The sequence below is a fragment of the Mirounga leonina genome, unplaced genomic scaffold (assembly GCF_011800145.1).
Source record: "Mirounga leonina isolate KUSES-001 unplaced genomic scaffold, KU_Mleo_1.0 Mir_448, whole genome shotgun sequence".
Classification (NCBI taxonomy): domain Eukaryota; kingdom Metazoa; phylum Chordata; class Mammalia; order Carnivora; family Phocidae; genus Mirounga; species Mirounga leonina.
This window is the reverse complement of record NW_023270758.1, coordinates 2,365,349-2,377,420: the sequence shown is the minus strand read 5'-3', so window position 1 is coordinate 2,377,420 and position 12,072 is coordinate 2,365,349. Positions and strand designations below refer to the sequence as shown.

Here is a 12,072-nt window from a genome sequence, read left to right as displayed (position 1 = left end):
ATACCTAGGAGGTGTTCGATAAGCATTAGTGAATGAACGACAGAAGAGTTGAGATAACTATAGATACCCCCAAAGCTGTGGTCTCTATACTGCATTTATCTTTCTCTTTTCTGGTGTTCCTTTTCTCCCTAGGAAAATAAGCATTGGGTGTTTTTATAATGGCTACACATACTAGTCCTCTCTGCCATGGCCAAGATAATACGTTTCTGGAAGATCATTGGTAAGCATCCTCTCTGATTTTTCAGATGAAGACAACAGAAAAACTTGAGGGGGGAGATGCCTGCCTCAAAGCGAGACTGGATAAATGGTCATGGCATCATCTTATGCCCGAGGACTTCCATTTTCTCACTACCAAAACGGTAGAATAAAATGTCTTAAGAACCTGGGGTCCACCTTTTATCAGAACTCTACAGGACCCCTTCCCAGTTGGCTCTGGAGACCCTGGCAATGTGGAGGCAAGGTCTAGTGCTGGGACACTGATCATCCACTCACTGTGTGTTTTGTAGTGTGAGGAGAAACAATGACAGAGATCCAAAGAAGCAGTTGGACCAGAAGGACATCCATGGACTTGGCCAAAAGCCAGACAATGGACTACTGGTTACACATGTTAACCAGACACAAGACTTACTGGTAAATACAACAGTGCTTTAACTGAGTCACAGTGCTTACAAATCATAGTCAGGGAATGCAGAATGTGTTAAACTCTGGGTGTTTCTTTTGTTTTTTTTTAAGATTTTATTTATTTATGAGAGAGAGAATGTGTCTGAGAGAGAGAGCATGAGCGGGGGATGTGGGGGCAGAGGGAGAAGCAGACTCCCCGCTGAGCAAGGATCCTGACCCGGGGCTCCATCCCAGGACCCTGAGATTACAACCTGAGCCAAAGCCAGACACTTAAGGGACTGAGCCACCCAGGCACCCCACTCTGGGTATTTCTTTCTTCACATAGGCTCTCGGGATAGAAAACGATTAGTTAAACATTCATCTCTAATCCTCTGCCTTTAGAAATGACAGGAATCCCTATGCTGTTTATATAAATTTTATAGCCTTCTTGGCTGTATCATTAAACATTCAGGAGTATATGAAGACTGTCTGTGTTACCAAAGCCTGAAGACTAGGGAATGTAAATTCTAAAATTTCCCTTTCTGAGATTTGTCTTTCTTTTAGGGTTCCCTAAAACCTAGATCCAAAAATCAGTTTCAGGAAGTGCTATCAGAGCAAGAGCATCGTGGCAAGAGAATTAACTTCTAGAATAACCACAACTGTGGTTTTAGGCTGACTCTCAATGTGTCAGTGAGCTGTTTTCTTTCCCACGATGGTGGGTGGGTGGTCTAGAACTCAGAATTCATTCTACCATAGAAACTATTGTGATCAGGAGTAGTTAGGGGCAAGCCTGGCCTATAATCACCCACCTAATCTACATGAGAGTTTAAAGATGGTATCTTTGAGATGACAATCTGTCAAAAACAATACAGTTTTAGGGGACGCCTGGGTGGCTCAGTTGGTTAAGCAACTGCCTTCGGCTCAGGTCATGATCTTGGAGTCCCTGGATCGAGTCCCGCATCGGGCTCCCTGCTCGGCGGGGAGTCTGCTTCTCCCTCTAACCCTCCCCCCTCTCATGTGCTTTCTCTCTCTCTCATTCTCTCTCTCTCAAATAAATAAATAAAATCTTAAAAAAAAAAACAAAAACAATACAGTTTTAATGCTGGCAATCAAACAATCAGGAAAATGGTCCTGTTTTACTTTCCTCAAGTATTGGCACTAATAGGAAAGTAATTTTAATTAAAAGAAAATGAGGAAATCTCAATAGTCTTGAGATTCTGGGGGATTCTTTCAATGATTTCAGATTTGATAATATGAGTCTTCACTTCATCTAATTTCATATCAAATACGTGACTTCCCAGATGGACAAGGACCATTCGGACCCTTATTAGCCACAGCTGGGACCTCCTCTCCCTCACAAATGAATAGCAGTGGGAAAGAGAAAAAGGACTGTCCCAACACAAAGATCTTCCTACTCTCCATGTGAAGCACATATTTTAGTATGTAATCAGGATGCCCTACAGTCAAAATGTATGATGTCTGTGAGTTAATGGTGGACCTTCAAATATTAATCATACAAAATCCATGTCCTAAAACACGATGGATCATTTAAAATGCAAGTAAAACCAAAGAAGGTGAATTATCAGTCTAAGGGGTTATCAACCAGGGAGTCGGTTGAGTCCTGAAAGGTGAAGAGAGTGACATCTAGTGTTCATAAGATGTAAAGCAGCGTTTCCCTAAGTGCCAGATGGGGACCATGCATATTAGAGGGTGTTGTTTAAGGGCAGAACATTAATTAGCATAAAACCATATGAGAAAATTATCTTTTTAGTCAGTTCCCCCTCAATCCTTCATGAGGATATAGCCACAGTTTGGTGCTAACGTGAGCTATGCAGCTTGGGTTTGAATCCCAGCCGTCTCACTTACTAGCGTGACTTTGGGAAAATTACTTAAATTCTCTGTGCCTGTTTCCTTGTCAGTAAAATGGGGTAATGATGGAAACGATTTTGTAGAATTAAATGAGTTAATATATGGCCAGTGCTTGACACGTAATAAATGCTATTTAAATGTTTGCTCCATTAGTATTGTTCACACTTCTTTAACACTTGCTAATCTCCTTTGAAACAGAGCAGTGGGCAGGCCTCAGGCACAGAACCGAGGGCACACAATAGTATCTAGCTGGCATATAATAACAGCATTTCATTTTTATTGAGTGGGAGATACGGATCATTGCTGGGATCTGTTAACGCAGCAACACTCAAGGCCTTGTGCTGCTACAGCTTCAAACGCCCGTTTTACAGGTGAAAAAAGAGCCCCACCAACCTGCGCAGCATCACAGAGCAAGTAGATGGAGAACCCCACCTACGGCACTCCTTCCTTCTCTCCCGCTCTCCTCTGGACTTTCTTCTTCCTGTGTCCTCTACCCTGTCTAGTGGAGCTCCATCAGCTACCTGCAGAGTTTTCAACCCCTTGTCTACCACCTCACCCACTACCGTGAGAACCCTGGTAGATACAAGCCCAAGGAGCACCCACCTAGGATTCGAGTAGGCGCCCGGGAGATGGGTGCAGCCATCTCTAATATAGATGGGGGTCCTGGTGGGTTAAACAGTGGGCAGGCCCATTCCCCAGCCATCAGATGATGCTGCAGGGCAATTTCCATCATCCACTCAGCCGGCCTCCCTCATGATGCTGTACCACACCCAGAGGGAGTCCTGGCCAATTCTGGCAGCATTTACATCCCATGTGTATCACACAGGGATTGCGCTGGAAGCCCCGTCTGAACCAGGCCTTGCACACCTTCCCAGCCCCTTCTCATGTCACATCACACGCTCCAACCATCGTGGCCACCTTTCTGCTCTACAAATGTTCTGACCCCTTCCCCGCTCCATGCCTCTGCCTGGAATGAGCATTCCCTAGCTATGCACAGGGCCGGCTCCTCCTTCACCTCCAGATCTCGGCTCACAACGGCCTTCTCCGACCCCCCTCCCCCGCCCCTGTAGAAGTGACCTCCCCGTCTCCATCCTACTCACTGTCTATCACATTTCCCTGCTCCATGTCCTTCCTGCAACTGTTCCTTTCTGAAACTATATACACTGATTTCATCTCTGCTCTACTCTCTACCCATTCACACTAGAATGTAAGGTCCAAGAAGGCAAGAACGTTTCTATCTTGTTCACACTGTAGACCTAGGACCAATGACAGCACCTGGTTCATAGAAGGGGTCAGAAACACCCACTGGGGGAAGAAGAAATGCCAGACTCCAGGAGAGGTGATCAAGGCCAAATGGGCTAAGAGCCTCAGGTCAGTTTTCTCTGCCTTCTGGCTCCCAGAAAGCATCCCCAATCTTAAATGCTTGCTGTGAAGGACTTCAGCTCCACCACCAAGGCCACCACCCAAATCCTGAGCTTGGCGCTGTGTAAGTGATCCAGGTGTCACGAGATATAAACAAGAGGGCGTGGTCCTTTTCGTGGCCAGACTCCTGTGATGGTGAGGAAATTCTATGTTTAAAACTCTAACCTGGTGCTCCTGCTTCTGGCCTCTGGACTAGACAGGAGAAACCCATTCCCTCCTCCATGAGCCAACAAATGTTTGTTGAGGACCCACCAGACTGATAGCAAGGCAGAACTCATAGCAAGATACAGAAAATGCAAATGTGGAAATAAACAAAGAGCACCCAAATGAGAACAGGGCCATTTATTCCGAGTTTGCTTCCAGCAAGGGAGTCAGCCACCTTCACCTGTGTTTGGTAGAGAGACTCAAAGGCAGGGGATCAGGAAAGCTTTGTAGTGAAAAAGGAGAAAGCTTCAGGTGTGCCCAGAAGGGCGGTGCTGGCATGAGGAAGCTGGAGGTGGGCTAACTAGAACGCAGGCATCTCATGTGATTGGTTTTGAGGGCATATTTGGCCTTCTCTGGTGGGTCCTGAGCCGGATGTGGGATAAAAAATAGGAAAACTGAAGGTCATTGACCAAGTCCAGACCCTTCTGGGCTAGTTGCTACAGTTGTGGTTTGGTTTTGTGGACTGGTTGCCACGGAGGTCATGGGTTGGAGTTCTGTTGTCCTATATGGTCTGGCCAATATTCGGTTTCGCACAAGGCAGGGTGTGGTGAGTGACCCTTGAATTATCTCGCTGCATATTGGGGATGAGGTGAAGGATGAGAATGGGTATTTCCAGAGCGACTGGCCCAGGACACAGGCCTCCTCATTCCTCAGTTCCCTCAGCATGGTGAGTTCTTGAACAGACTGCGTTCAGGGACGACCCATCGGAGTTGGCAGCCCTTGGGCATCTGTGAGGAGGGGGAATCTAGGGCGTCCTCAGCCTTGCCCTCTCTTTCCCCAGTTTTCTGTTTGACTCTGGCTCTGTCTCGCAGAGGCTGCAGAGAGATGAGACCAAACCCTCGGCTTGGGAGGACTCGGAAGACTGGCTTTCCAGGCACAGTTTACAGTTTGAGAGGCTCACCCTGGCTGACCTGCTTAGCCAAGGCACCGCCGTGCTGTGAGTCTGGCACCATTCCCTTCACCCCCAAGCCTGCAAGCCTGGCAACACCCCACTCCCCGGCCCCAGAGACCCCTTCTTAAGACTTTGCTTCTTCAGGGAGGAGGGCAGCAATATCATGAGGAAAGTGTACTTCTCCACCCAGATCATCCACCAATTTGAATCCAAGCTTTCTGAGTAAGTACAAGAGCTCAAGAATTTCTTCATTTCAGCAGCCTGAAAGTAACTTTGTTCAGGGGCGCGTGGGGGCCTCAGTTGGTAAGCATACTCTTGATTTCAGTTCTAGTCGTGATCTCAGGGTCATGAGATCGAGCCCCACGTCAGCTCCGTGCTCGGTGTGGAGTCTGCTTGAGATTCTCTCTCTCTCCTCCCTCTGCCCCTCCCCCCCACTCAACTCTCTCACTCTCTTAAATAAATAAATAAATAAATAAATAAATAAATAAATAAATAAATAAATAAATAAAAATCCTTAAAAAAATGATTTTGTTCCGACAACAATCTCTGGGTTCTTGGGCATGTCCCTCCCACCTCTGGTCCTAATGGCCTCTTTCATCAAATAAAGAGATTGGACCATACTGGTTTTTCTCAGCCTTTTCAAATCCATGGGCCCTTTGGATGAGCGCATAAAACCTCACACCATCATCTGAGGTATAATAGTTAAATGACCACTTTCAATGACAGACTGGTTGGGCTTATACTTTTGCAAATTATGTCAAAAATATGCGGGCTACCCACTCCCAAACCAGATTTTCCAAGCACATATATATACATTCCATCCCCAATGTAGCAATGTAGCAATCTATGATCCATGATCACTGTTTGCCTGAGGTTTCTTAAAAGGCTATAATAATAATTAATACCTGTCATTTATTAATGTGTCAGGAATTCTGCTAAGGTCTGCGTGCATTATCTTGTTTAATCCTCACAACAACCGAAAATACATTACTCTCAAGCCAAATATCCAAAATTCAATTGACAACTGATCAATATGCCAGATTTATCAAAACATTTTAACTGTAACTTTTTTTTTTAAGATTTTATTTATTTGAGAGAAAGACAGCACAGAGGGAGAGGGATAAGCAGACTCCCGGCTGAGCAGGAAGCCCTATGTGGGGCTCGATCCCAGGACCCTGGGATCATGACCTGAGCCGAAGGCAGAGGCTTAACTGAGCCACCCAGGGGCCTCTTAACTGTAACTTTTATAGCAATTTTTATCAGGTATGAAGGTTTAAACAGGTTTTTAAAGAATTTTGCAATATTTTGGTTGATTGGTTTTAATTGTGAATCAAGTGTGTTAAGGAATGTTCAAGTCCATTCAGTTAATTCAAATCGATTTTCAGGGAATTGGCTTTCAAACTGACTTTTGGCAAATTGACTTGGGTAGGGCCCTGGTATAATCTTCATGTTGGAGGTTCAAAGAGGTTACCACACCTGTCGAAAGGTTACACAGCTAGTAAATTGGAGAGCTGGATCTCAAAGACCAGCACGTCTCATTATGAAGCTCATACTCTTAGCTCTATTCATACTCATGTATAACTTAAAATTCTACCCACTGCCCCATGATTTCACATCCAAAGGTTTTGTTTGTTTGTTTGTTTTTGGTTTTTTACATCCAGAGGTCTTGTTTGCCGTTTTGTAGGCTCCCAAATCCCACCTGCCCTCAATGAGGGCAATTCAGTTGAATTCAAGTGATGAGTCCTGAACTTGAGCACCTGTTACATGCTCTCTCCGTCCAGTCATTGGATTGGTTTGCAATAAGGCAAGTTCAAGACGTTCTCCCGACTACTTTTTGGAAACTGAGGGGGTTTTTTTTGTTAATCAGTCCCCTGAGAACTTGCTGCTGAACTGCCTCCATTGGGCATTTATGGTCATCTCCAGGTGACTAGCAAGTTTCACCTGGGGAGACACGGATTTGAGAAGAGCAAGACATTACCCCAAAATCCCATCCACACCTTCTTCCCATGTATGTAAGTGACTGTCATTCAGTGATGAAGTTGACCTTGGCTGATGAGTCTTTCTGGTATTTTGCCAGGGCTATTGAACTCTATCAACAGAGAATCCAGTGGCTCACAGAAAACAGCAGGAAGGTAAGAGACTCCATTCTCCGCCCCCTTTTACTCATTCTGTCTGTACTTGTTACAGTTCTTTCAGTTGCAAACGACAGACCTTCAGCTTAAACTGGCTTAAGCTAAAAAAGGAATTTCTCAACCTACATAAATGAAAAACCCAAACACAGCTGTATCCATGGGCTCAGATGATGTCATCTCTTTGTCTCTGGGGTCTGCTTTCTTCTGGGTTGGTTTTATTCTTTTTTTTTTTAAGATTTATTTATTTATTTTAGTGAGAGAGAGAGAGAGAGAGCGCACATGAGTGGGAGGGGCAGAGGGATAGGGAGAGAGAATCTCAAGCAGACTCCATGCTGAGCGTGGAGCCGGAAACAGGATGGGGCTTGATCTCATGCCCCTGAGATCATGGCGTGAGCCCAAATCAAGAGTCAGATGCTTAACTGACTGAGCCGCCCACGCACCCCACTGTACCTCTTTGGATGGAGCTACAGAGTAGACATGAAACCAGCCCAGACTAGATCCCAGGGAAGCAATCACTCACAAACCAACTCGTGGGTCCTCTGGGTGCTGACACAGCCTGGGGTGATGGACAGGCCATCCCTGGGCCCACTTCCCAACTATGGTCAGCAAGGCCCTGGGCAAGTGGCCTCACTGCTTTGGGGGTCTGTTTCCACATTAATGGAGGAGAAAAGCAGGGCTTATAAACGAGTAGCGTGCTGGTAAATCTGGCCCACAGCCATGTTTTTCTTGGCCCTCATAGTTTAAAATATTTCTCGAGTTAGTTGCCAAGATTTAGAATTCTGGTGTTTCATGTTTATGTCTGTTTTTAGCTCTCTCTTGAAAAATGGGAATATCTGGCATCACCAGGCTCCAATTCCCTCTTATGAACCTATCCAGTTATTTTACAGGATAAATGTCTAGAATTCCAATGGCTCAGTTTAAGAGAATGAATGTTTTCAATTATAAAAGCTCTAAAGGCAGTTTTTGTAAATTATAAAAGGAATAGAACTGGCCCCAGATTTGAACTCCTTTCAGCCCCTGAGGATTGGTAATGTCCTGGGAGGCCTCAGTGTTCGTTTGGGTCATTCAACAAATATTGATTGGACAACTACTACGTATCAGGAACGGGTCCCAGACTGCGAATAGAAACATGACCAATACAAAGGTCCCACCTTCGTGGAGATTATAGTCCAGTGGGGGAGGACAGACAATGGATAATTAGCAATTCATAGGCAAGGTCAAGTTACTGGTAGTGCTATAAAGAGAAATGAACAGGGTAAGGGAATAGAGAGTAGGATAGAAGGAGGGCTATTTATTTAAAAAAAAAATTTTTTTAAGATTTTAATTATTTATTTGAGAGAGGGAGAGAGAGAGAGCGTGAGCGGGGGAGAGGGCAAAGCAGGCTCCCTGCTGAGGAGGGAGCCCGATGCGGGACTCGATCCCAGGACCCTAAGATCATGACCTGAGCCAGAGGCAGATGCTTAACCAACTGAGTGACCCAGGTACCCCAGAAGGAGGGCTATTTAAATAGAATGGTCAAGGAGGAGACATTTGTGCAGACACCTGAAGGAAATGAGGGCACTCCCATATAGAGATCTAGGGGAGAATGTTCCAGGCCGAGGAAACAGCCAATGCCAAGGCTCCAAGACAGGAACAGGCTTGGCATGTTCTAGAAGCGGCAAGCAGGCCAGTGTAGCAAGCACAGAATGAGCCACATGGAGAAGGGGAGGAGAGGAGGCTGGAATCAAGAATGGCCTTACAGAGTACAGATCTTACTCCACAGGTGAGGCCTTTAAGCAGGGGAGTGTCGTGATCTGACCTAAGTTTCAAAAAGATCATTGTGGCTCCTTCATAAATTGACTGTAGAGAACAAAGGCCAGGTAAGAATGGTGGAGACTTAGGCTCAAGAGCTAGGGTGGATGGAAGGAGAAATGGTGAACTCAGGGCATGGCTTGAAGGGAGAGCCCACAGGACTGCTGATGGATTGCATGGGTTTGGGGCCAAAGTGCCTGGGGACCTGTTGAATGCCATTCACAAGAGGGCCAGGTGTGTGGAGGAAAGTCAAGAGGTCTGGGTTTCACCATATGAAGTCTGAGAGGCTTACCAGACATCTGGGCAGAGACAAGGAGCAGGCAGTTGATGCATATGTTCGGAGCTGCCAGAGAGTTCTGCCTGCAGATGGACCTTGGATTATCATCAGTGTGCAAATGGTATTCAAATCCCCAAGACACGTGAGATCTTTTAGGGAGTGAGTGCAGACCAGTGGTTCTTAACCAGGGAGGGGCGAGCGGAGATTTTGCCCCCCAGGGGATATTTGGCGATATCTGCAGGAACGTTTGGTTGTCAAGACTGAGAGGGGAGGTTGCCAGGGAAGCTGCCAAACATCCTGCAGTGCACTGATCAGCTCCCCATAGCAGAGGATTGTCCAGCTCAAAATGTCAGTAGTTGAGGGGTTGACAAACCCTCGTGTAGATAAGGAAGACGGAGCCCTAGCCCTGTACTTCTCAAACATTTATGGCAGCCAAATCCCTTTTGGTGGTGGGGGTGGTGGGGAGAGGAATTTTGTTAAAATGCAGACTCTAATTGGGCAGATCTGGAGTGGGACTTGAGATTTTGCGTCTAACAAGTTCCCAGGATGTCCTTCGATGCAGACTTTGGGAGGAGGTGGGGGAGGGTGAGAAGGACCAGCCAGCAAGTGGACGAAAAAGCAGGAAAACGTGATGTCCTGAAAGACAAATGTACTTATTAAATGCTTCAACTTGTTACATCCTTGACACAGCGAAAGAGCGTCCTATACCACTCAGAATTAGCGAATGTTGAGAACTTACATTTGACCATTGGGTTTGGCAAGAGGGAGGTCATTGATCACCTTGACAGGTGTAGCTTCAGTGGAGTGGGGAGGTGAGAGCCTTACTCTGAGGGAATCACAGAGAAACGAGGGGTAAGCTAAAATGGGAAGCAGAGAAATGAGGTGGGGTAGCAGGAGGGAGGGGTGGAGTCCTGAAAGGTTTATTTCCTTTTTCGGATGGGCAATAGTATTTTGTACTTTGTGTGGTGATGGAAACCGTACAACAGATAAGGAGGATCTGGTGGTCCAGGAGAAGAGACGGTTACAGTAGCAAAGTCCCTATTTGGCAAGACAAGAGCAGGTGATGGGAGTCAAAGGGTTGGCCTTAGAGCTCTATAATGTAGATACATTATAACAGGGGAAAAGGCCAAGGGTGTGGGCAAAGGGGCAGGCAGGTTGGTAGATTCTGCGTGGAAAGATTTAAAAAACAAAACCAAACTCTGGCTTGTTTCTCTTTTCTCAGTGAAATTGAAGGCAAACTCACCTGCAGAGGGAGCATAGAAAGGGAATGTTGAGGTGTGAGAGATATAAAATACCCCTCTGTGAGAGTAGAGAAAATTGGGCCTGCAGTAAAGTGGGATTTACGGCAAAAAGCATCAAATGGAACCCACTGCCCCTAGAGAATCATCCGTCTCGAACGAATGAAAATCCCAGTTCACGATGCAGCTGTAACAGGATGAACCGTCCTCAGCAGAGTCAGACTGCATGGGCACGGAGAATGTGCTTGCTGTTAGACACAGAATTAGAAACTCACAGAAATACCGCGGCAGCCGGCAAGCTTGACACATCTGCTTTGATTGGTGGAGTGGGTGGAAAACAAATAAGGATATAGAGAAATGGAATAAAATCCGCTGATGTAATTAGACAGCCAACTTTGTATTTTACAAAGGATGCTTTTCTGTGGTCTCCAAATTTTCTTTAATGGACGTGGCTTACTTTATAAGGGTGGACTGTAAATATTAAGGAAAAAAAAAAAAAAAGACTTGTAAAGAATAGGCTTTAGGAGCAGATAATGCCCGGAACTACAGTCAGGATCGGGTTTTGCTTTTTTCCTCTATAAAATGGACCTGGCTTCTGCTGCTTTCTGAGGTCGGGGGTGTGTGTTCCAACGTCCACGTCACGCGGAACTGCCCCATGAGAGGGCTTAAGGGAAGCACAGAGCTGTGCTGGATGTTCCCACATGCCCTCTTTGGTTTCAGGCATTTGGCCTCATCAAGGGAACCAAAGTTGGTATTGTCATTGATGTGTCAGCCGTCAGCAGTGGCCCTCAGAAAGAGGAATTCCAGACTGACTTCCTGGTAAGTCTCTCTGGCACAAAGAAGTACCTGGAACCGCCCCCCCCAACACACCCCCTCCCCTCTGTGAGCTTGGCCAACTGGCTTTGTTTGTAGCAACTGCAAAATGGGGTGTTCTGCAAAGAACGGTTCACACTTAATTAGCACCTACCGTTAAGGAACTATGTCAAGTTCATTTTCAGTTCCTGTGTGAGCTTCTCGTATCCTCACCACAGCAGTCCCTACTAACTAGACTTTTCCGCAAGGGCCCCCAGTTCCCTGGAAAGAGGATGTGAAGAACCGTAATCGGTTGGACTGACTCCAGCATAGCATGGCACAGGTCTCCTGGCCTTTTCTGGACCCAAGGGCTGTTTCGTTTTCTTTGGCATGTCCAAACAAAGAAGCTAAGAACTCTGGAGCCAGATGACTGGCCTCAAGTCCCAGCCGCCTCTGCCACTTCTGGGCTGCGACCTGCTGCCTAATCTCTCTGTGCCTTCGTTACCTCATCTGTAAAATGCGGATGACAACAGAGGCCACCTACCAGGGCTGCCATAGGATGAAAGGAGTTCATGCAAGCTAAGTGCTCAGAAAAAAAACTTTGTATGTAGCCTCTGTGCACTAATGTAAGGGGGTTCTTTTCTTATGGGAACGCCCAGAGCTTTGGATGTGATCGTCCAAGGACTCTTTTTTTTTTTTTTTAAGATTTTATTTATTTATTTGACAGAGAGAGAATGAGAGACAGAGAGCATGAGAGGGAGGAGGGTCAGAGGGAGAAGCAGACTCCCTGCTGAGCAGGGAGCCCAATGTAGGACTCGATCCAGGGACTCCAGGATCATGACCTGAGCCGAAGGC

General features: G+C 46.2%; 1 protein-coding gene across 1 annotated transcript in view; it reads left to right on the top strand.

The window, feature by feature from the left end:
* The window catches only part of VWA3A (von Willebrand factor A domain containing 3A), a 63,414-nt gene that overhangs the window by 10,945 nt on the left and 40,397 nt on the right, over positions 1–12,072 (top strand). The window contains exons 2-7 of the mRNA XM_034988083.1: positions 133–220; positions 507–630; positions 4,908–5,032; positions 5,132–5,209; positions 7,065–7,119; positions 11,146–11,244. Coding sequence (XP_034843974.1) covers positions 159–220; positions 507–630; positions 4,908–5,032; positions 5,132–5,209; positions 7,065–7,119; positions 11,146–11,244 — 543 coding nt within the window. The 5' untranslated portion in view covers positions 133–158. The remainder of the gene's footprint in view (positions 1–132; positions 221–506; positions 631–4,907; positions 5,033–5,131; positions 5,210–7,064; positions 7,120–11,145; positions 11,245–12,072) is intronic.